General features: G+C 43.7%; 2 protein-coding genes across 2 annotated transcripts; both read left to right on the forward strand.

Moving 5' to 3' along the window:
• Nucleotides 1-3,171: 3,171 nt before the first annotated feature.
• LOC111065172 (Ca(2+)/calmodulin-responsive adenylate cyclase) lies at nt 3,172-16,884 on the forward strand. Its single transcript, XM_022353186.2, is given in 17 exon segments — nt 3,172-3,462; nt 3,555-4,289; nt 4,648-4,775; nt 4,832-5,135; nt 5,208-5,507; nt 6,908-7,192; nt 8,624-9,097; nt 9,167-9,348; nt 9,425-9,535; nt 9,612-9,852; nt 9,935-10,301; nt 11,087-11,261; nt 11,343-12,492; nt 13,769-14,994; nt 15,224-15,359; nt 15,361-15,952; nt 16,019-16,884. Coding segments are annotated over 17 exon segments (7,086 nt in total). The 5' UTR covers nt 3,172-3,261; the 3' UTR covers nt 16,498-16,884.
• A 3,491-nt stretch (nt 16,885-20,375) lies between these two features.
• Nucleotides 20,376-21,554, forward strand: LOC111065173 (antigen 5 like allergen Cul n 1-like). The gene is made up of 3 exons (XM_022353191.2): nt 20,376-20,520; nt 20,597-21,006; nt 21,086-21,554. Exons 1-3 carry the CDS (start codon nt 20,389-20,391, stop codon nt 21,318-21,320), a joined length of 777 nt encoding a protein of 258 aa, XP_022208883.2. The 5' UTR covers nt 20,376-20,388; the 3' UTR covers nt 21,321-21,554.
• Nucleotides 21,555-22,241: the final 687 nt, after the last annotated feature.

Genomic DNA, 22,241 nt, shown 5'->3' on the forward strand with positions numbered 1-22,241 from the left:
ATATAAAGAATGGATAAATAAATATAGATAAAATAATAATGAAAAAACTATTAATACAAGATAGACACGCTCCCAAAGAATTCCACTAAAATCTATTTAATGGGCAGCCCAAAGTCGAATGACAATGCTATTAGAGCCATTTGATTGACAATGAACTTAACCGCTGCTCCGCCCTTTTACTGAGAGGGCGTGGCCTCACTTCCCAGTGGGTCGGTTTGGGGGGTGGGTGGATGTGAGTGGTGTATCGTTGGCAGGGAACATCTTTGGACTCTGAACTCTTTCGAGTGGATCTGTCGTCGTTTTTCGGAGGAAGAGAATGCGGTGAATGCTTGGGTGGACTGTCCATCAGGCGGATAAAAACAAGCGGAAAAACACAAGACAAATGTCATGTTTTTGCATCCAAAGAGAAACGGCTGTGTGAGAGAGAGAGAGAGAGAGAGCGAGTGTGTGGTGTGTGTGTGTGGATTTAGAGATGAAGATGATCCCCAAAATGACAGCGAAAAGGCGGTGGTTGGTGGGTGCTCCTCCTACGACTGCAATCTCTTCAGTTGATTTATTTTCGATTCACAATCATCAATCATTTTGCACTCGCACAAAGTGCTTGCCACAAACAATTTATTGGGGCAAAAGAAAATGTTTCGCACTTGGATTTTCCTGCTTGCATAACTCGTTGAAAAACTTTGTGTGCCTGCCTCGTGCCGCAAATAGAATTGGTCTTTTTTTTTTTTTTGTATGCTTTTTGGAACATATATGTACATATGTACACACAAAACATTGGAGCCATGGGACTCTTGACAATATATTTTTTGAAAATATTCACGTCTCATTATATTTGTAATTGTCGCTGCGAGAAATGCAAATTCGACACAAATGCGCGCACACATCGCAGACATCAGTATCAGCATTGAAAAAATATTAAATGATTCGCCTCCAAAAGCAAACAAGCGGCTCCCCAAACAAATACACAACGAAAATAATCCAACGATTCACCAGCCATTTGAATAATGGCATGACACTCACATGGATAGAGTGACTGACTGACTGACTGAATGGAAAGATCTGAAAATTAAAACAAAAGATCTACAACCATTTACATACATATTTATGTATGTTCATATGTTGACATCTAATTGTCGGGCCTGTATCTTCGGCAACTGTTCAAACACCGCGGGTTCTATGTATTCGAACATATTCATTGTATTCATATTGGTGTTATTCGTATGGTCGTTGAGTACTCAAGTGTTGGCTGAGTTTTTTGGGGGGGTAGCAAACACAAGCCACAAACGAATGCGCGGGGATCAATAATCCTCTCACGACAGTTCGTTGTACCTATGAGATCATCCGTTGACATTCAGTAGATCAATCCAAAGATCATGAGAAGAACATCCACAGATCAGTATGTAACAGTAGATTATCGAAAGATTATGAGGGAGATCTTGGGTAGGATTACATGTACATACCATCTTGATTTTGGTTTCTCGTTTAGCAGTATTATTTTGAGCTTCTCCGAACTTGTTTCTGGAAGAATACAATATCGAAGAAATGAAAGGAGATGAGAAGTAAGGACGTGCTATAAATTTATAGAAATGAGAAAAAAATGAATCAAGGAATCGACAAGGAACGCGCAAAGTCAAATCCCGTTAGATACCGTCCCATGCTTCACACGTTTTTGCTGAGAGCGTGACTCGAGGGAGAGCGCCGCCGCACTGTGGGAACATGCAGAACAAGGGCCTCTCATAAATTGACCCTGTCAAAAGGCTTCTTTGCGCTTAATTAATTAACATTACAACTGCTCACAAGAATAAGGAAATTTATTTAAGAATTTAGGCATGGCGTTATCAGTACTCGTACTGATTATTGAATATGATTATACAAAAATTGCTGATTATTTGGATTAAAGCGACAAAAAGTACCCATAGTGCGTAGGGCTGATTGTTGTTGTTGCTGTGGCTGAGAGAGCAAAGGATAGATGGCATTACTACTTGGTGAGAGAGCGCAGGGTGAGAGAGCAATGGAACGAAGAAACTGCAGTAGGTGAGAGCAAAGCTCGTGGAATTAAATGACAGAGAACAGCAACAACAAAGTTCGGCTTGTCTTCTCAGCGCAAGCATATTTGTTGTTTTTGTTGTTGCTGCTGCTGCTGCTGAGAGAGCGCCAGATGCAGAATTGACAGAATAGTGGAATTGCAAGTGTGTGCATTGCGTGGGAGGGCGACCGAATCGAAGCTTACGACGTGTAGGTGATGTCCCGTTTGTCGACACGAACGATCGTGTCCCACCGAGGAACAGAAACACCACTGCCATGCGCTCGCTTTGCTGTTGGTGGCTGAGAGAGAGCCGCAGATTGCCGAGAGAGAGGAGAACAATCGGAATGAAATGGAAAGGAATTGTGGACTGTGTCCAATGCGTGTGACAAGGAGCGTCGAAGCTCGAAGCTGCTAATGAGGAGTGACATTAATTAAGCAAACGGTGGCAAAAAAAAAAGGGTTACCATGATAAAAACCCACATAATGGCACCTTACCAACGCTCAACACCCCATTCCATATCCACATCGACATCCACACCCAATCCTAGAGTAGCCACCGCCGCTACTGCTGCCTGCCTGCCTGCCTGCCGTTGCTGACGAATGCCTATAAATGTTTTCATGCCTAATTGATTTAACGTCTCTCGCTCTCGGACATCGGACATTGGACATCGGACATTGCGTCCGAATATAGACATCGATCCATACTGTTGTTGTTGCAGCAGCACTCGTTAAAGCTCGACTAATTACGGATTTCTAATTTCGAAATGAATTTGTGCATAATATTTTAATGATTTCAACGGATTGCCGGCATATAAATCGTCATTAATCTTCCATTGAAAATGACAGAAAGACGCGCGCGAATACTATTCTCAGATTCTCGGATTCTCGGACACTGAAGTGCGTGGGTTGGTTTGTTGGAGGGGAGGTGCTTTGGTGCTCTGAACATTGATTGATTTCACACGCCTCAGCTTTTCTCTGATTATTTTTAGCATGTATTTTCAGCGTGTGAAATGTGGAAGGGAAATTTTTGTTATTTTTTATGGCGCGGGGAGGACGACGACACGACACGTCACATTTTCCTCTCCAATGAACCAATACACATTCAAGGTCACTCATGGACTCTCACTTCCTCCTCTCTTTTGCAGAAAAATCTTTTTGTGCCTGCCCCCACCCGAAGGGTGGAGGAGGAGGAGCTGTGCAGGCTGCCGCATTAGCGGCGGCGGCAGCGGTGCTGCATGGACCATGCCGTGAAGGCAACGCGTGGCCGCCCGCTCAATACGCTCCGCTTCGAGAACGATGAGCTCGAGTGCCTCTATCAGCGGTACACGCTTAAGCTGCAGCGCTTCTCGGTGCTCGGTGTCGTTGCACTCGTTGTGGTGTTGTGCGGAGTGATGGCGGCCCTCTCGCTGGCCTTCAACAATGCAGCCACCTTTCATGTAAGCATTTACAAGTAAAATTTACTACGAATTATGCATGCATTTGCATAAGCAAATTAAAACTAATCCATAAAATCCCATATTAAATACAGAACATCTTCAATTCGATCGTTTGCCTGCTGTTCGCCGTGGTGCTGATTCTGCTGCAATGTTCGGTGATCAAGGATCACCATTTGCCGACACTATGCTACGGGATTCTACTGTTTACGGCCAGCATTTGTGTGGTTTCGATGCCGACGCTGGGCAGCGTCTTTCCAGTGGACACCAAGGAGGTGATGGCCGAGGGCGTCTGGCAGATTGTATTCGTTGTGTTTCTGGCCTACGCCATGATGCCGCTGCAGATATGGGAGGCTGTGGCCTTCGGCATCACATTGCCCTCGGTGCACATCAGCCTCACCGTCTATAAGATTTTCACGGATGCCCTGCGTTATCTGGAGTACAACCAGCTGATTGCGAATATTGTCATCTTCATTGGCGTGAATGTGGCGGGGCTGGTGGTCAACATTATGATGGAGCGTGCCCAGCGAAGGACCTTCCTGGATACGCGCAACTGCATCGCCTCTCGTCTGGAGATCCAGGACGAGAACGAGAAGCTGGAGCGATTGCTACTCTCTGTCCTGCCCCAGCATGTTGCCATGCAGATGAAGAACGACATCCTCTCGCCAGTGGCCGGACAATTTCATCGCATCTACATCCAGAAGCATGAGAATGTCAGCATTCTCTTTGCGGACATTGTGGGCTTCACGGTGCTCTCTTCGCAGTGCAGTGCCCAGGAGTTGGTGCGGTTGCTCAATGAGCTATTTGGACGATTCGATCAGTTGGCACATGTAAGTCTGAGGAGTCTGGGGATTTTCATAATCATCACTCGCTACAATCACCACTAGCGAGTATAATTAATACTTAAGTAACGAGAATAAATTCAAAGAAAAAGTGTTTAGCTAACGAAAATCAATGGTAAAAAAGCAACGAGTGACTCTTCTATTAAAGCAACGAGAACATTTTTGCAATGAATTAACGATTCATTTACTATCAAAGTAGCTATCTCAAGTATCATTGATTAAATGATGGGGTAACGAAGCAACGAGACATTTTTATACAATTAATAATGGGATATTTATAGAATTAAAGCTTACCATTCTTCGACTGTTTCTAATCTATTTGTGTGTATATATTCGCCCTCCTTAGGATAATCATTGTCTGCGCATTAAGATATTGGGCGATTGCTATTATTGTGTTTCGGGTTTGCCAGAACCCCGCAAGGATCATGCAAAATGTGCCGTGGAAATGGGACTCGATATGATCGATGCCATTGCGTAAGTCAAATCCAAGAGTAAACATCCAAAAGTAAGGTATAACCGATTCCTTCCAGCACTGTCGTCGAGGCCACCGATGTCATACTCAATATGCGCGTGGGCATTCACACGGGCCGCGTGCTGTGCGGCGTTCTGGGCCTACGCAAGTGGCAGTTCGATGTGTGGTCGAACGATGTGACCCTGGCGAATCATATGGAATCGGGCGGTGAACCAGGACGAGTGCATGTCACACGCGCCACCCTCGATTCGCTGTCGGGCGAGTACGAAGTGGAGGCCGGACACGGCGACGAGCGATCGTCGTATCTGCGCGATCATGGAGTGGATACGTTCTTTATAGTGCCACCACCGCATCGTCGCAAGGTAGTTAGAGTGCCTTTACTTTCCCCTAAATATATGTGTATCATTCCTCCTTTTTGCTTGTCTTTTTTGCAGCCCCTAATGCTCAACACTCTGGGCGTACGCTCGGCGATTGGCAGCAGGCGCAAGCTGTCATTCCGGAATGTCTCGAATGTGGTCATGCAACTGCTGCACACGATCAAGTTCTCGGAGCCAGTGCCGTTCTCGAATATTGCCACCGGTTCGTTTCCGTCGGCGGCCAATGCATTGGTGGGCGGCGCCGGTGTGGGTCTGGGCGTTGGTCTCAGCGTGGCACGTGGCAGCACCTGTGAGGCAACCAGTGGCGGCGGCGTCGGCGGCAGTGTACAGGCCGTATCGGAGAAGGGTTCACGCAAGGTAGGTTTCACTGTCTGTCGGATGGATTGGATTGGATTCGATTGAATCGAATCGTTAAAGGAGTTCCTGTAGATCGATTTTCTGTTTCAGTTTTATTTCTGTTTCTGTTGCCGTAGCTCCTGTTGCATGTCCGTGGGGGTGGGATCGTGGTTCGGGGGTCTTTTTTTTGTTTTACCTGTGGCTTGATGTACAATTTTCATTTCTGTACCGAGTGTCCTGTTGTTCCACCTTCTCTTCAAATCGATGGGTAGTGTCCGAAGGTCGCTTGCTGTGTAAAACTGCGATTCCTTTTGATTTTCGTTCTTTGATTTGTTTCCTTTCGTTTACTTTCAGGATGCGGTAAGTTTTGCCTTTCGCCCAAAAAAAAAAAGTGTAAAAAAAATATTTAAAGTAGTATTCTCCTTTTCCGTAAGGATACCCCCGCCCGTTGAACAGCTCCATTGATTTCCTTAGTTTTCCTCAGTTGTACCCTCCCTTCTTTGTTTTTCCGAGTAGCTTTTCCGTTTTTGAGTGGGCTCTTTTTTGATATTTTTGTTTTTGGTTTCGTAGTGGCTGGCATTATATTATCCATTAACTTGTATATCTGATGTATATCTATCGTATATCGTATAACAATAATATTAGATAATTAATAATGATGTGGATGCTGGTGTCTACTACTAACAACACATTGTGTAGCATAAAGATCGAGTGTATATTTTTTTTTTTTTATATTGTATATTTGAACAAAACGTTACGTTGCGTCGATGTTGTGTGTAGTAGATGTAGAATACTTGTATAATGTGTATATTTATGGGACATCAAAATTGGTTAGATATTTCTTCATTGAATACACAAACACACACACACACAAACTACACACACACACACACTACACAGCAGCTGATATCAGAAGATAATTTGCCTAAAAGAGATCTCCACCAAGGAGATCTTTAGGGGATTTATTTTTTTTATCTCTTAGTTTGTGCAGTTCCTTTAAGCCTTTCTCTAAGCTATGTGCCATCAAAGATTATAGAAAAATAGAGTAGTAGAAAATCATTCACTTTTAGCTCTGAGTGTTCTATAATCTTTGATAATGTATTTCTAGGCTCATTCTGCAGCTTACTGCTAATCGAATCTTTCAGTGATCTGTCAGCGTTTATTGTGTTTCGTTAAGATATTTTTTTCCTTACACTTTGCGCCTATTTTCCCTCTCTTTCACTTGCTCCACCTCTTTCACTTGCTCTTTAATCTATTAATCCGTATCTCTGGCTATAATTTATGTTTAGAAAAAAACCACTCCTATGATAAGCAATATTTGATCTCTCTTTTTCTATCAATTATATATTTACATAAATATTTTAGATGTATTATGAATCTATTTTGAATACTCCTGTGTACTTCTCTGATCTCTGATTTAGGTAATACGCCTGCAGAAAATCTTGCATGCCACACCGCCACCGCACGCTCATGGCATGCCACCCATGGGTTATGGTAGCGTCGTCGGCAGTGGTGGTGTCGGCGGTGCTGGTGGTGTCGGCGGTGGTGGTGGTGGTGTCGGTATTGACGGTGGCAGTGTCGGCTGTGGCAATGGCAGTGGCTGCGTTGGGGGCAGTGGCAGTGTCCAAGTGACCGTAGGCACAGATCCCAACTCAACAGCGAGTACGATTAGTCGCATTCATAGGCACAATCACAAGAACAATAAAGTGAGCAGAGCAGCAACCAAAAACAAAAACAAAAAAAAAACAATCTATAATTTTCGTTCATTTGTTCAGTCGTTCGTTCAATCGTTCTCGTTCCGCATTCCGGTTCATGTTTTCGTTCAATTGTGTTGTACCAAGTTTCGTTCATTCTACGTCTACGTCTTCGTTCCTTCGAATTTGTGTGTCGTTTCGTGTTGCAACCACTCATTTTCAGTACAGTTGCGGTCAAAATGCTCAAAGTCTTTCGATATGCATGTAAACTAATACTTAAATACTCAAAAAATAATAAAATTCTATCTCGAATTTTTTTTTAGTTTTTAAATTTAATAAACTACTTGAAACAATTTATTGATAAACCGTTTTGAAAATATCTAAAATATTGGAAAAATACTTAAAAAAAAAACGTAAATATTTAAAATATTGAAAAAATACTAAAATAAATACGTAAATATTTAAAATATTGAAAAAATACTTAAATAAATTTGTAGATATCTAAAAATAAAATACGTAAAAAATACCAGACTTTTTCTTGAGTTGTTTTCTGGCTAAAAATTAATACTAAAATAACTGTTTGTTAATTATTTTATTTTTTATCGTTAAAAAATACTTTAAAAAATACTAAAAAAATACTAAAAATACGAAGAAATACATTTTGTTAAGTTTTTGATATTGAAAGATATGTGCTTCAATTATTCAATTCAATTCTTAAAAAACCACAACTAAAACTCTGACCACAACTGTATATGCAAGCGTTGTTTGTTCTCATTCGTTTAGTTTATGCTTTTGATTTTGCTTTCGTTAAGTTGTGTTGCATCTGCGTGGGCGGGGCAGGGGGGGGGGCCTTCCTTCATGCAGCGCTTGTTTCGTCCAGCATCGTTCAGTTTCGTTGCCGTAAAGCTTCTGATCATTCGACATACATACATACAAACATTACATACTTAGCTATTTTCTGCCCTGACTTTCGTTCAGTTTCTTTAAGCTCTCTGCCTCTCACGCCCACACTGTCTCTCTCTCTCTCTCTCTCTCTGTTTGTCTGCCATACATAGAGCATGCTTACTGCAATCTGTTGTGTCGTGTGGTTCCCAGTAACCCCCCCCCCCCTACCGCCATAGTAATCCAGTAAATTTCCTAACCGGAACCGCATGCCTTAGCATCTGTAGCATTTAGCCGCCCCATTTCGTAGCATTTAGCATTTAGCTAGTGCATAAGCAAAAAAAAAAAAAAAATTTGTCTATCTCTCTAAAAAAAATTCAGCCAGCAATCAGCAGCCAGCCAGCGACAAGAAAACGAAAAACCATCCGGGAACAGTAACTACAACTAACCGAAATACCATTTTCTTCCTTCCTTCTTCCCATTTGTGCTCCTGCGCCTGTTGCATACACACACACACACCCACACACACAAACACACACACAAATACACACACACACACAGTCACAGTCCAAGGTGGCGGACAAATTCAAGCGACCTTTCCGCAAACGGCATTCAGTGGCAGCGCATCATCAGCCAACGAATCGTGTGAATCGTTTCCTCTCGCAGGCGATCAACGCCAGATCCGTGGACTGCGACAAGTCGGAGCATGTGGACCGATTGACGTTGCGTTTCCGCCAGAGCGACATGGAGCGGGAGTATCACAAGGATTTCGATTTGGGCTTCACCACCGCCATGGGCTGTTCGCTGCTGTTGCTCATACTCGGTGCGGCGCTGCAGGTGACCGCCCTGCCACGGACACTCATACTGCTGCTGCTCTTTCTCACGGCCTTCATTTGGGTGAGCGCCATACTGATGCTGCTGCTGGCCGTGCGCCTCAAGTGGATCATTTGGGACATTTCGGAGAGCTTCAGCCTGCGCATGGCCATCACCATATTTACAATAATCTTAATCTATTCGGTGGGACAAGTGAATGTGGTAGGTACCCGCAAATACTCCCTTCTATGAATGAAATTCGCTATAAACAAATTATTTGTTGTTCTATAGTTTACTTGCGTCACGGATCATCCCTGTTCGGGCAATGCCACGGCCACGGCCTGGTCGTCGAGCCGCCAATTGGATCCGCACTTTTTCTCATATCCCAGCGATGCCCATCGCAAGTGCTCGCTGCCACAGTACGTGTCATTGTCGGCGGCATTTGCCTTCCTCTCAGTGTCGGTGTTTCTCAGGTAAGACGCACCTAAAGGAGGGAGCCCATCTACATAAATGTTAACACACATCTGTTTTTTTTATTGCCGCACACAGATTGCCCATCATATTCAAGTCGCTGCTGGTGCTGGGCATGGGCACCATTTATGGTTTATTTATTGAGCTGTCGCATCAGAACATCTTCGAGTGCTACGACCATCGGGTGAAGTAGGTCGCGTTTATTTATTTTTGGCCACTAATCGAATTGATCCACGAAAACACTCTGTGTACTCTGTGCTTGCAGCGCATCGATTCCGCTCCATTTGATCTCATTGGCGCGCATTGTCATCTTTATGATTGCCATTTTGGTGCATGGCCGACTGGTTGAGGGCACCGCCCGTCTCGATTTTCTATGGCAACTGCAGGCCTCACAGGAGAAGAAGGAAATGGATGTGCTGCAGGAGTCGAATAAGCGCATTCTGCACAATTTGCTGCCCGCTCATGTGGCTGCACATTTCCTCGATGCACAATTCCGCAACAATATGGTAAGGGCTGCACACCCAATTGACCCAATCTCACTTTAACCGACTCTTTGTTGCCTTTCACCTGTCACCTTTCTTAACGCAGGAGCTTTACCATCAGAGCTACGCCAAGGTGGGCGTCATCTTTGCCAGCGTACCGAACTTCAATGAATTCTACACCGAAATGGATGGCTCCGATCAGGGTCTGGAGTGTCTGCGTTTGCTCAACGAAATCATTGCCGACTTTGATGAGCTGCTCAAGGAGGATCGCTTTCGGGGCATCGATAAGATCAAGACCGTGGGCAGCACCTACATGGCCGTTGTGGGTCTCATACCCGAGTTCAAGATCCAGCCCAACGATCCCAATTCGGTGCGTCGCCACATGACCGCATTGACCGAATACGTGAAGGCCATGCGGCTGTCGCTGCAGGAGATCAACAGTCACTCGTACAATAATTTTATGCTTCGAGTGGGTGAGTAACCAACCAACGAGAAGTCGTGGGTCATGGGGCTAGGAGGGATTTTATGGGGAATCATAGCAAGGAAAATAATTAGCGTGTAGCGTGTATAAACAGTAGCTAAGACAACATCCATATTCTAGTCCTCGTATTGAATATCGATAGTTATCGATAAATTAGTAGAGTCATTTCAAGGAAAAGAGATTTATGAAAGAGCAAGCCACATTTTAATAACAAAAACCTATCGATAAACATAGATGATTATCGATTAATTACACTCGTATTGAATATCGATAATTTGCGATAAATTAGTAAATTCATTTACACATTTTAATACAAACCCTATCGATAACATAGATGAATAATCGATTAATCACACTCGTATTGAATATCGATAATTATCGATAAATTAGTAGAGTCATTTCAAGGGAAAGAGATTTATGAAAGAGCAAGCGACATTTAAATAAAAAAATCTATCGATAAATATAGATGAATGATCGATTAATTACACTCGTATTGAATATCGATAATTATCGATAAATTAGTAGAGTCATTTCAAGGGAAAGGGATTTATGAAAGAGCAAGCTATATTTTAATAACAAAATTTATCGATAAACATAGATGATTATCGTTTAATTACACTCAGATTGAATATCGATAATTATCGATAAATGAGTAAAATCATTTCAAGGGAAAGAGATTTATGAAAGAGCAAGCGACATTTTAATAAAAAGACCTATCGATAAAAAAAGATGAATGATCGATTAATTATACTCTTATTTTGCTTTCTTCCCTGACAGGCATCAACATTGGTCCTGTGGTGGCGGGTGTGATCGGTGCCCGAAAGCCGCAATACGACATCTGGGGCAATACGGTGAATGTGGCCAGCCGCATGGACTCCACGGGTGTGCCCGGCTACTCGCAGGTCACCCAGGAGGTGGTCGACAGTCTGGTGGGATCGCACTTTGAGTTTCGGTAAGAATATTGGGCATACCAATGCCAGTAAACGAACCGCAACCCCATGCTAATCGCTAATCACTCGTTCCACATATGCAGCTGCCGGGGGACCATCAAAGTGAAGGGCAAGGGCGACATGGTCACGTATTTCCTGTGCGACAATAGCAGCAAATCACTGAATGGAGAGGTGCGGAATGCCATGTCGCTGCCGCAGAGCATGCACGGACCGGACTACTACATGAAGGCCTCACAATTCCCGGAGAATCGCGTCAATACGGACACCTACAGCAAGAAGGAGAACGGCCATCTATACACTGCGGTGGGCGGCGGCAGCGGTGGCGGTGGCGAGGAGCAGCAGCTGCTATTGCAGCATCAGCACAAGCAGCTGGAACCACTGCCGCTGCCAATGCCAATGCCGTTGGCGCTGCCCGCTCCACCACCGCCGCACCATTTGCACCAGCAGCAACAGCAGCGTCTCAACAGTAAGCTGCAAAAGCAGCCGAACTTTATGGCCAATGGGGGATTGCCGAATATACGCGAGAATGGCCATAATGGGGAGCACCACCACCAACACTACATGGTGGGGGCGACGTCAACGGCGACAACAACAACAACAACAACACCGTCATCTGCTGCTGTCCCTCTACCCCTGGCTGTGGCAGCCCATAACCAGCACCAGATCCTACTCCAGCACCAGATCCAACACCAGATCCAGATCCAGCACCAGCACCAGCTCCAGCACCAGCCCATTCCTTCGGTAATGTTGCGCGAATTTAATATCATTGAGAATCCGAATCCCGGTGGCAGGCATCCGCATACCCAGCAGCAGCATTCCCAGCATCAGCAGCATCAGCTGATGGAGCAGCTACCACCGCAGCTTCTTGCCCAGCGGCCACAGCATCATGGCAGCCTGAGCATGGATGTGGCTGGAGTGCTCGGTGGTGGTGGTGGCGGCGGTGGCGGCGGTGTCGGCGACTGCTTCATGATGCCGCGGCGTGATCGTGATCGCGAACGCGAACGCGAACTAGATCGTGATCAGCTTCAGCTGCGCACATATGCGCCGCCGCCCAGCATGGCGTTGCCCTTTAACCAGCATGGCCATCATCCAATGCATCATCTCCATTCGAATCCGCATCAGAATCAGAATCAAAATCAGCATCAGCCATCGTCAGCCACCAGCCTGGGGTATGGCCACTGCCGTGAGAGCGAGCCGCTATTGCATGCCAGCAGCGTCGCGCCGGTAGCCAAGGTGAGTGATGAAGATGAAGATGAAGATGAGGACGAAGACTACGATGACCTTGACATTGACATTGATGTTGTTGAAATGGAGAGGCTCTGGGGCAAGGAGATTCTGCTATGAATGATGGACCGCAACCAGAACCAACCTCCAGAGTAAACTCCAGATGTTGCCTCCAAAGTACCTTCCCATCCCCCATACCCATACCCATACCCATGGCCATCCTCCATTTGTGACTAACTAACAGATTTTTATATGCCAATATTTGTGTGAAAAATATGGAGATAGAATTTTATTACGTTTAAGTGGAGTTTTATAAACGCTTTAGAGATATTCTGTGCAGAGACATTCGGACAGAAAGGACACATTTAGCTGAGATTTTTAAGGCTTTTCAGACTTTGAGCTTCGAAGATATGCAAAAGTTTAAGCCCCAAGCTTCGAAGCTCAGTCTAGATGTAAGCTTTAAGCTTTTACCGACCAAGGGCGGTTGTATAGGTGTTTGTGTTTTTTTTTAGCAATTTTTCTGAGAAGATCTGGACGAAAAGATAGACCAAGCATAGATTTTCGTTTTTAGACATTTTCTATGAAGAGCTCCTGCTGAAAAAAAAACTAATTAAGCTGAGATTTGTGAAGGCTAAAGCTTTTATTGTATAGATATGCATAGGTTTAAGCTTTAAGCATAAAAGCACCGAGACCGAGGAGCGCTGCCGCACGTGTATTTCGTATTGAACGTAAAGGAAATGAAGTGTAAAATATTAACGAGAAAAAGAGCAAGAAGGAAATGCTTTCGTTGTGTGCAAGCAGTTGTAGATCGAATATTTTATAATGTGTGACCAAGCCTATGTCCAGCACTAATCCTTGAGGGGTGTTCTCTGAAGGGGTTTGCTTTGAAATCAAAGCAAAAAAAAACAGAAAGATAATGCAGCAAACATGCAGGTGCATAGGTAAACCCATTTGTGGTACTTTTAATCCGATTAATATATATACAGATATATAGCTGTGGCCTGCTGATGATCCTTTAATGCGTGCACCTCCCCCCCCCCACAGTACCTTCCCCCTTTGCACACAAATCTAATGCTCTCAATGTGATATCTGATGAAACTCTCTCTCTCTCTCCAAATGTGTGTCTAACTCTCTTTCTCTCTGTGTTCCACTCTTTGCATGCCACCCACCCACCCACACACACACACACACACACACACGCACATCTGTGTCTCGTTCGCTCATCTATCCGCTTGCCACAAACACACATACACACACACACACCGACACCGACTAACCCCATTAGATCATGCCCATGCAGCATGCGCCAAAGTACGAGCCACCACGTTACACTTCTCCCAACACCGTGTTGTCACAGCATCCGCAACAGCAGCAGTCGCTTCCTGCCCCCCAGCAGCAGCTGTATGGACACCAAATGCTGCAACATCATCAGCAGTATGCCATGTACTCGCAACAGTTGCCGGTGGCGATGCCAGTGCCAGTGCCAGTGCCACTGCCACCGAAGCCCACGCTGCGCACGTACATGAAGCCGCTGCCCAAGCTGCCGCCCGAGTTGGACGAAAGCCGCGACATGTCCTCCACGGATGACCTTAGCTCGCGGCCGCATTCCCCATCGATGAGCAGCTCCGATGAGAGCTACTCGAAGACAACAGAGGGCGAAGGCGAGGGCGATGAGGACTCGCCCAGGATCAATGGCAGCCAGCACCAGCATCATCATCATCACCATCATCACCAGCTGCATCGGAACGGGCATCCGGTGGGCTACAATCTGCCAGGCATCGGTGGTGGAGGAGGAGCTGCAGCAGCTGGAGGAGGACTTGTGAATCCCCTGCAGTGGCTGTACCCGTGCGACATTCAAGTGGATCCCACCTCGCCGGTCGTGGACATGGCCCAGCTGCAGGACTTTGAGCTTAGCTCCACCACCGAGAGCCAGGGCCAGCACACGACCAGCAATGCGACGAGCAACAACACCCAGAACAAGGGCGACAGCTGCAACAGTTTCGATTACCAAAAGGCAAGCGGATCTGCCCAGGGGGGGCAGTCTGCTACCGCCGCCGCCGCCGCCGCCAACACCACAACCACCAAATCCCCCTTCGAGAGAGAGCTGCAGCGACTGCTCAATGAATCCTCAAGGGCACGCTGCCTGGCAGCAGCAGCCAATGCAACAGATCAGCAGTCCAGCAATGGCAAGCAAATGAGCTATTCCGTAAGCAACAGCAAGCTGTCGGGAGCGCAGGGAGTGGGAGTGGGAGCGGGAGCCGGAGGAGCCATAGCTGGCAATGGCAGCAGCGGTGGCAGTGGCAGCAGCAATGGCAATCTCAGCGGTGGCAGCAACTCGAATGGCAGCGGCAACAACAACCATCCGAATCATCAGAACAATCGCGAGCAGGATCACGAACTGATGGGCAGGCTGCCGGCAAGCAGCAGTTTTATGATCGCCAAGCATCCGGTGGGCCTGGAGGCCATCAAGGAGATAACGCGCAACAAGAATCCCTCGGAATCGAGTCAAATGTGAGTCACCCACCGCCCACCACCCAACACCAAACACCAAACACCAAACACCCACACCCACACCCCAAAACACTCACTGCCCATGTCCATCAAAAAAATGCGGCTTGCGGATTAAAAATATATTTTCATTTGGTTGCTGGTTGGTTTATTTAATTGTTTTATTTTCGTTTGCGTTTATTTGATTCAAGTTTGAGAATTGTATAAATAAATTTGACTATAATTTGTGCAGGCAAACCTCGGACACGGAATCGTGCGAGATTCTACACGAGAATCGCAATCAATTGCATGCCCTGTCGCATCCGCATACCCATCAGATGATGGAGCAGCAGCAGCAGCAGCAGTTGCAACAACAGCAGCCGCAGCGGGACGCATCGCCAACGGCCACGCTCCAAGGAGCTGCAATACAGCCACGAGAGTCTGGATGGCCTGCAGGAGCAACAGCAGCAGCAACAGCAGAGGCACCCGCGCTATCATCACCATCACCATCATCACCATCATCATCAGCATCAGCAGCAGCAGCAGAGACAGCAGCAGCGATACAACCATGTGCAGGAGCAGGAGGAGCGTGACGATACAGAGGATAATCTGGCCGACGAGGAGTTCGAAGACGATGAAGTGGGTCGGGATGTGCGACAAAAGCGCCTGCTGCAGGCCCCGGGAGAAAAGCAAAAGCAAACAACTGTGGATAGCGACGACGATGACGACGACGACGACGACGACGATGATGATGATGTGGAGGCGCATGAGCATGAGCAAAAGGAGCAAAACAATGTGCCACCGCTGACGAACGGCGGTGTTGGCTGTGCTGGTGGCCTGCGCAGCGGCGGCCTGGAATCGAATGTGATAAACGATGAGCTGAAATATGGGGCAGCACATCTCAACCATCAGTCGATGGACTCCAATCCATTGGAGAGCCAATCGGAATGGTCAGACGATGATTGCCGTGAAGAGGCCACAGGTAAAATGGTTCAGATTTTTATTTATATAGAAATTTAATCTGAAAACTCTTCGGTTTGTTTTGTAGGTGGTGCCGAGTCCACTGGTTATATTACGGATGAGCCTGGACTGGAGAATATCTCGCTGCTGAATGAGGCCGGTCTCACCGATGCCGAGGGCGCACTCTCGGATGTCAATTCGCTGTACAATGCACCCGATGTGGATGACACGTCGGTGTCGAGTCGCGCCAGCTCCAGGCTGCTCAGCCTGGACTCGCTGAGTGGCCTGTACGATTGTGATCTGGACTCGAAGCATGAGCTGGCCATTGTAAATGCCTCGCACAAGATAACCAGCAAATTTGGGCCGCCACCATCACCGGCACAACATCAGCAACAGCAGACGCAGCAGCAGCAGCAGCAACAGTTGCAGCAGCAATTGCAGTCTCAATCGCAGTCTTTGGCCTCGTCTTTGGTTTCGGTACAGGTTCCAACTCAGGCACAGACACAGACACAAAAACAAACACAAGCCCAATCGCAATCGCAATCAGCGGAAGAGCTAAGGGAATGAGATGGCATGGCGGAGGAGAGGGACAGCACTCAAAACGTTGTTATTGCTATTAAAATGCAAAATGGTGTCTATTAAACAAAAAAATTAAACAATAAGCGACAGAAAACACCCTAAACTAAAGATGAAACATAAACCTAGATGTAGAACTAGAGGACACAGAGGAGCAGATAAAGATAAACATACACATACACATACAGATATATATATTTATGTACGGTAGATGACAGAGAGAAAGAGAGAACGATAGGAGTCGATGCTCTACCCTTTGGCACACACACACACACTAGATATTATATATATATATATACCTAGTATATACAGGAAATATCTATAATATAATTATTATTATTAGACAAGTAAGCTGCATATAGTCATACGGCCCCAGTTAAAAAAAAAAAGAGTTCCAGTTACTATGCTCCCCCCCCCCAAAAAAAAGAACAAAAATTAACTTGAGAAAAAAAATTGAAATTCAGTTGAAAAAAAACAAAAGAAATGAAGAGAAATATATATATACTCTGACATATATACCATGATGATATGATATGCATTCATTTAGTGCGCTTAAAAAACACACCCCTCCCACAACCCCCCCCATTTTTTATTTATAAAAGATGATAAATATACGAGTACTATTAATGTGTATGTATTATACCCGAAGGAAAACTGGCACGCATGACATGCATACGCGTAAATGTTGTACATAAAAGAGAAGAGAAAAGGAAAAGAGAAAAAACACGCAAGAAATGCAAAATGTTATATATATACAATTTTAAATGATATTAAGAGGGCTATAATGTCTATAGACTGCGGCACACCACACATTGAACTGAATGGAAAATTGAATTAAGTTGAAGAAAAAACAAAACAAAAAACACACACACACACAAAACTAAAACCATAAATAATTATAAAGATATATCCCTTAAATCTTCGATTACAGGGCATACATAAAATCATACGTAAGAAAGTGCTTTGCTTTGTTTGAAATTTTAATTTTTGAATTTTTTTGTCATTTTGTTTCTTTTATTCATCGTCCCTACCAACCATCGCAAAGCGTAGGGTCCTGTGCCATCATCTCTGTTGTGTATATGTTCTATATATTGCTTAATGATCCTTAGTTTGTAAGTGCTGAAAAATGGAGGCGACTATAAGTCGGGTTTTCCCCCCATTCCACTCTGCACAATTGTCAGAATTTCATTTGCTACAAAACAAAAAACAACATACGTTAATCGTTTAGGATCTGATCTGTATATAGTATATGATGATATATATATATATATTCTATTAAAATTATTACTAGAACTCTAAGAGAACAAAATATACTTACTTGAAAATAAATAAAATAAAATCTTGTACAACTGTGCAAACGATAAATACGAAGAAAAACAAAAACCACAACAACAAAAATAAGAGCAACAAATATTAAAGCAAATAAATCCATATTTTGTGTGTGAAATTTATAGAGAGTGCTAGCTTTAGGAGCGCCCAACAAAACATTTGTTATTAACAGAGAAGGAAATCAATAGCCACAGCAGAAGACAAAAAAGAAACACAGATCTTTGAAGAACAATTGCAAACAGCCCACAGAATACTAATTTTTCTTATGCAAATAATAAACAGAAATGAAAAATAAAACTCGAATGAATATCTATATATTTATGTATATGTAGATATGTGTTCCCAGAGAGAGATACATATACGGCAGGAAGAGCTGAAGGATATGCAAGTACTATATTTATTTTTGTGTACCAAAAGAAAAATGAAAAGAAGACGGACATTTATTCTACATATATATAAAAAAAATACTATATCTACACTTAAAATAGAGAAGAGAGAGATCTGCAAATGGTAACCGTATGTAATACTATATGGGGCTGACACACAGACAACCTAACTTTTAAGAAGAACACAAAACAAAACAAACAGCAACAGAATGAACCCTACTAACAAATAAATAAAAATGGCAGCATATCAAATATGTCAACAAACAAAAAATATATATATAAATTATACAAAAAAAATATGTGCAACAAGCGAAAGATTTTATTGGGAATATTCAGAGGGTTTTACCGGGTGAATAGTTGCCATGCAAATAGGTTTTCAGTTCTAGAAATTATCCCGACTTTAAGTTCCCCAACATTCCAGGCGTAAATGGCAGAACAGTGGTCGTGAAAATAGCTCTATAAGAAAAAGGGAAAAATTCCGAGGGATTCCAAGCGTATGTCTATAATTATCATAAGGAATCCCAAATTAAAGTTCTCACAACTTTTGCATTAAAAATATTCTAGGCCATAACTTAAAGGTAATGTATCTACTTATTGTTATCGTATTTTGTTTTGAAATTCCTAAGGCTAATGGAAAAATTCTGGACAAGATGTGGAAGTTTGTTTGTCAGTCGAATAATAAGTAACATTCGAGAACAAAGGCCTCAAGGCCTCAAATGTTTAGCTAGAGTGAGCTCTTGCTGCAAGCGCAGATCCTCACATCCCTGGGGCACAAACCACCTCATTCAAAAGCACCATCATTCGTGAGTTGTATGCGGAGAGTTTTCTTGACCAAAATGTTTTAAATTCAAAATCAAATACACGAAATTAAATACAAGTTTTGTTAAATACATTTCATCTGTGTAGAGCACTCTGATATTAGAGTGAGCATTGGAATAATTTGCATTCACTTTTACTCTTCACTTTACACTGCTAAAAAATTAAAATGTCTTCGGTATCGGGACTTCTACTGCCGGCACTACTTCTACATGAGGGATTTAATGACGACAATTAATTTTAATAAAAAATACATTTTTTTGGTCGCTTACCATTGGCTTTTTCGCTGCAATTTTGTACACCCCCAATTGATGGTTACGCGTGGAGCAAAGGCTTGGGGACGACTAAGTGCCAAAGATAAGACTGCATATAAATATTTGCCAATGCCTGAAGAGATCTTAAAACATGCTTTAGGTCTCTTGAAAAGATCAAACCTGGGTTTTATTTAAAGATGGAGGCCAACGTGTAACATTTTGAAATTTCAAAGAAAGTTGACGAATCCCTTGGTTAATAATGCTGCTGGCAAAACTAGAAGAAAAAAAATGGTTTAATTTTGTTGTATGTATTATTCGTGTATGTATTATACTATGTTTGCAATTAAATAAATTAAATTAAATTCTTAATTGAATTCACGAATTCTTAATAAATAAATTCTGTGAATTATATAATTTTTACCCTTGAAACTGTTTAAAAATAAAATAAATTATATACCTTAAAATTATATTATATTATATATTATATGCCGGTAAAAAATATCACTAAACTAAAAACATCTTCTGTCAATTAACGCTGCTTTCTTTTCTAATGAATTTTTGTTGAATATTTTTTTTTATTTATTTACCTTTTTTTTAATGCTGTTACTGTTTAATTATGTGTGTTGTCTCTAAGAATGAGAACAAAGTTGGGTTTGGGGTTGTGCAAATAAATAGAAATAGTGACGCCATCGGCCGACGGGGCAATACAGAGTGGAAAATATATAGCAAGATATATGGATAAGCGTCACTTTGTTTAGGGGCATGCACCTTCTCTTTTGTGGGTATATTACAAACAAGAGACCCTCCCAGATGTCAGTTCCAGATTTGCTCTGGCTGTAATAAATGTCTGGATTGGGATTGGGGCAGGGATTGGGATTGGGATTGGATCTTCGATTGGCACTTGTACACACTGGCAGATAACTGCCATGCAAATACAGTTGCAGACAAATATTGAAATTAACTGAACAATAAGTGAAATTAAATATCGAAGACACGCTCCAATCCACGAACAATGGTCTCTCATATTTTTTGGGGGGTGGATCGCTATATAAGAAGAGTTCCGCCGGTAGATGAACACCTGATACACCTTTGTGGAGATGTTGCGATCGGTTGTGGCTCTGTTTTCGATCATTTGTGTGCTTGTGGGCCTGGCCGAGGCACAGACACCGAACTACTGTGACCCCGCGCTGTGTGGCAGCTCCACGAATATTGCCTGCAACAATAATGGTGTAAGTGGAGGAGCATATACCTAGTTGGATTTATCTAAAGATGTGATTGGATTTTTTTTTTGAATAAATTTTGCAGGCCTGGGCGTCGACCTGTCCCACAAGTCCTGCCCCATCGGCTGTGACCTTTAATCTGACGCAACGGAAGCAAATCCTCAAAATGCATAATGTCCGGCGCAATCGAATCGCCAGCGGCCTGATGACCAAATACAAGCCAGCCAAACGAATGGCCACCATGCGATGGAATCCAGAGCTGGCCAAACTGGCAGCCCTCAATGTTAAGCAGTGCAAAATGAATCACGATGCGTGCCACAACACGCAGACGTTCAAGGCGAGTGGCCAGAATCTGGCCATGTATGGCTACTCGGGTCCCCAGTCGGGCATGACCATACCGCAGCTGATCACCGCCTCTGTGAATATGTGGTGGGGCGAGCAGAAGGACGCCTCAATGACGGTCATCAACAAGTATCCAAGCGACTGGACTGGACCGTAAGTGGATGCTCATTGAGGCCACTTTGCTTGGGTTCGGTTCTCTCCTAAAGGCACTCTATCTATCCCCTCCGTTTAGGCAAATTGGACACTTCACTGCCATGGCCCAGGAGAAGAACACACATTGCGGCTGTGCGGCTGCCTTTTATACGGAGAGTGGCATGAATAACTTTCTGATGGCCTGCAACTATGCCACCACCAATTGGGTGGGCAGTCCCGTCTATCAGCGCGGTGTCAAGGGCTCTGGCTGCACGAAGGGCACGAATCCCAACTATCCAGGCCTGTGCAAAGTGGCAGAGGTCTATGATGTGTAAAGTTGAAGACTGGCTGCACATAAACAGGAGAAAGGAAAGAGAGTTCTCGATGTACAGGGCTTCAGCAGAAAGAGAGAGCTCTTTAGCTGACTGAAAACTATGCATCTATAGCTCTCTCTAGCAGTCAGTGATCTATGCATATATAATATAGATAACCCTGCAGCAGACAATAAACTTTGTGCTTGAATCAAGCATTTTCTATGTCCAAATAAAGGCCTGATTTTCTATATGCAAGTACCAAATTCGTATGGCAATCTGCTGCTTTTTTTCTTCTTGTTTTGAGCATTAAATAATCTGTAGGACTATAAGATATCTATGAGATATTAACTATAGAAGAAGATATTTCTTTTGCTTTTTAATTAGTCTGGAAAGTTTTCTTAGAACTCTTAGATATTAGAACTTCGTTCAGTTATTGCCATTAGCCGGAAAGCTGTACAAATATTGATATCGCTGTCTGTCGCTGCTTTTGTTTTTTCCCACATAATACGCGAAAGAAAGTCTAGGCTTAATGCAATGCTCGTAATACTCGTACTTGGATGAGTATTGGAAGTACTCTCTGTAGTACTTGCATCAATTCTAAACTTTTCTACTGTTAGTTGCACAAACATTTGAGCCGGGCACGTGCTGATTCTTCTTTTGTGTTGCCAGACACGCGCTTTGCTGTACTTTTTTATATATATTTTATAGCAAATAATTACACTTACAGCACTCCATTGCACAGCTCTGAATTATGTGACATCCTCTGCCTATTGGCTCCATTTTAAAGTGCCACATTTCTTGGTATTATTTGCTGTGCTTTGTGTATTTCATTGCACTTGGTATTTGCTTGTATGGGTTGCTGTCATATCTATGATTGGTACTCCCATGGGTGCTATCTACATATATTATATTATCTTAAAGATGAGGGCAATCATTTTCCAG

This window comes from Drosophila obscura, unplaced genomic scaffold (assembly GCF_018151105.1).
Source record: "Drosophila obscura isolate BZ-5 IFL unplaced genomic scaffold, ASM1815110v1 contig_73, whole genome shotgun sequence".
In the NCBI taxonomy this organism is placed as follows: Eukaryota; Metazoa; Arthropoda; class Insecta; order Diptera; family Drosophilidae; genus Drosophila; species Drosophila obscura.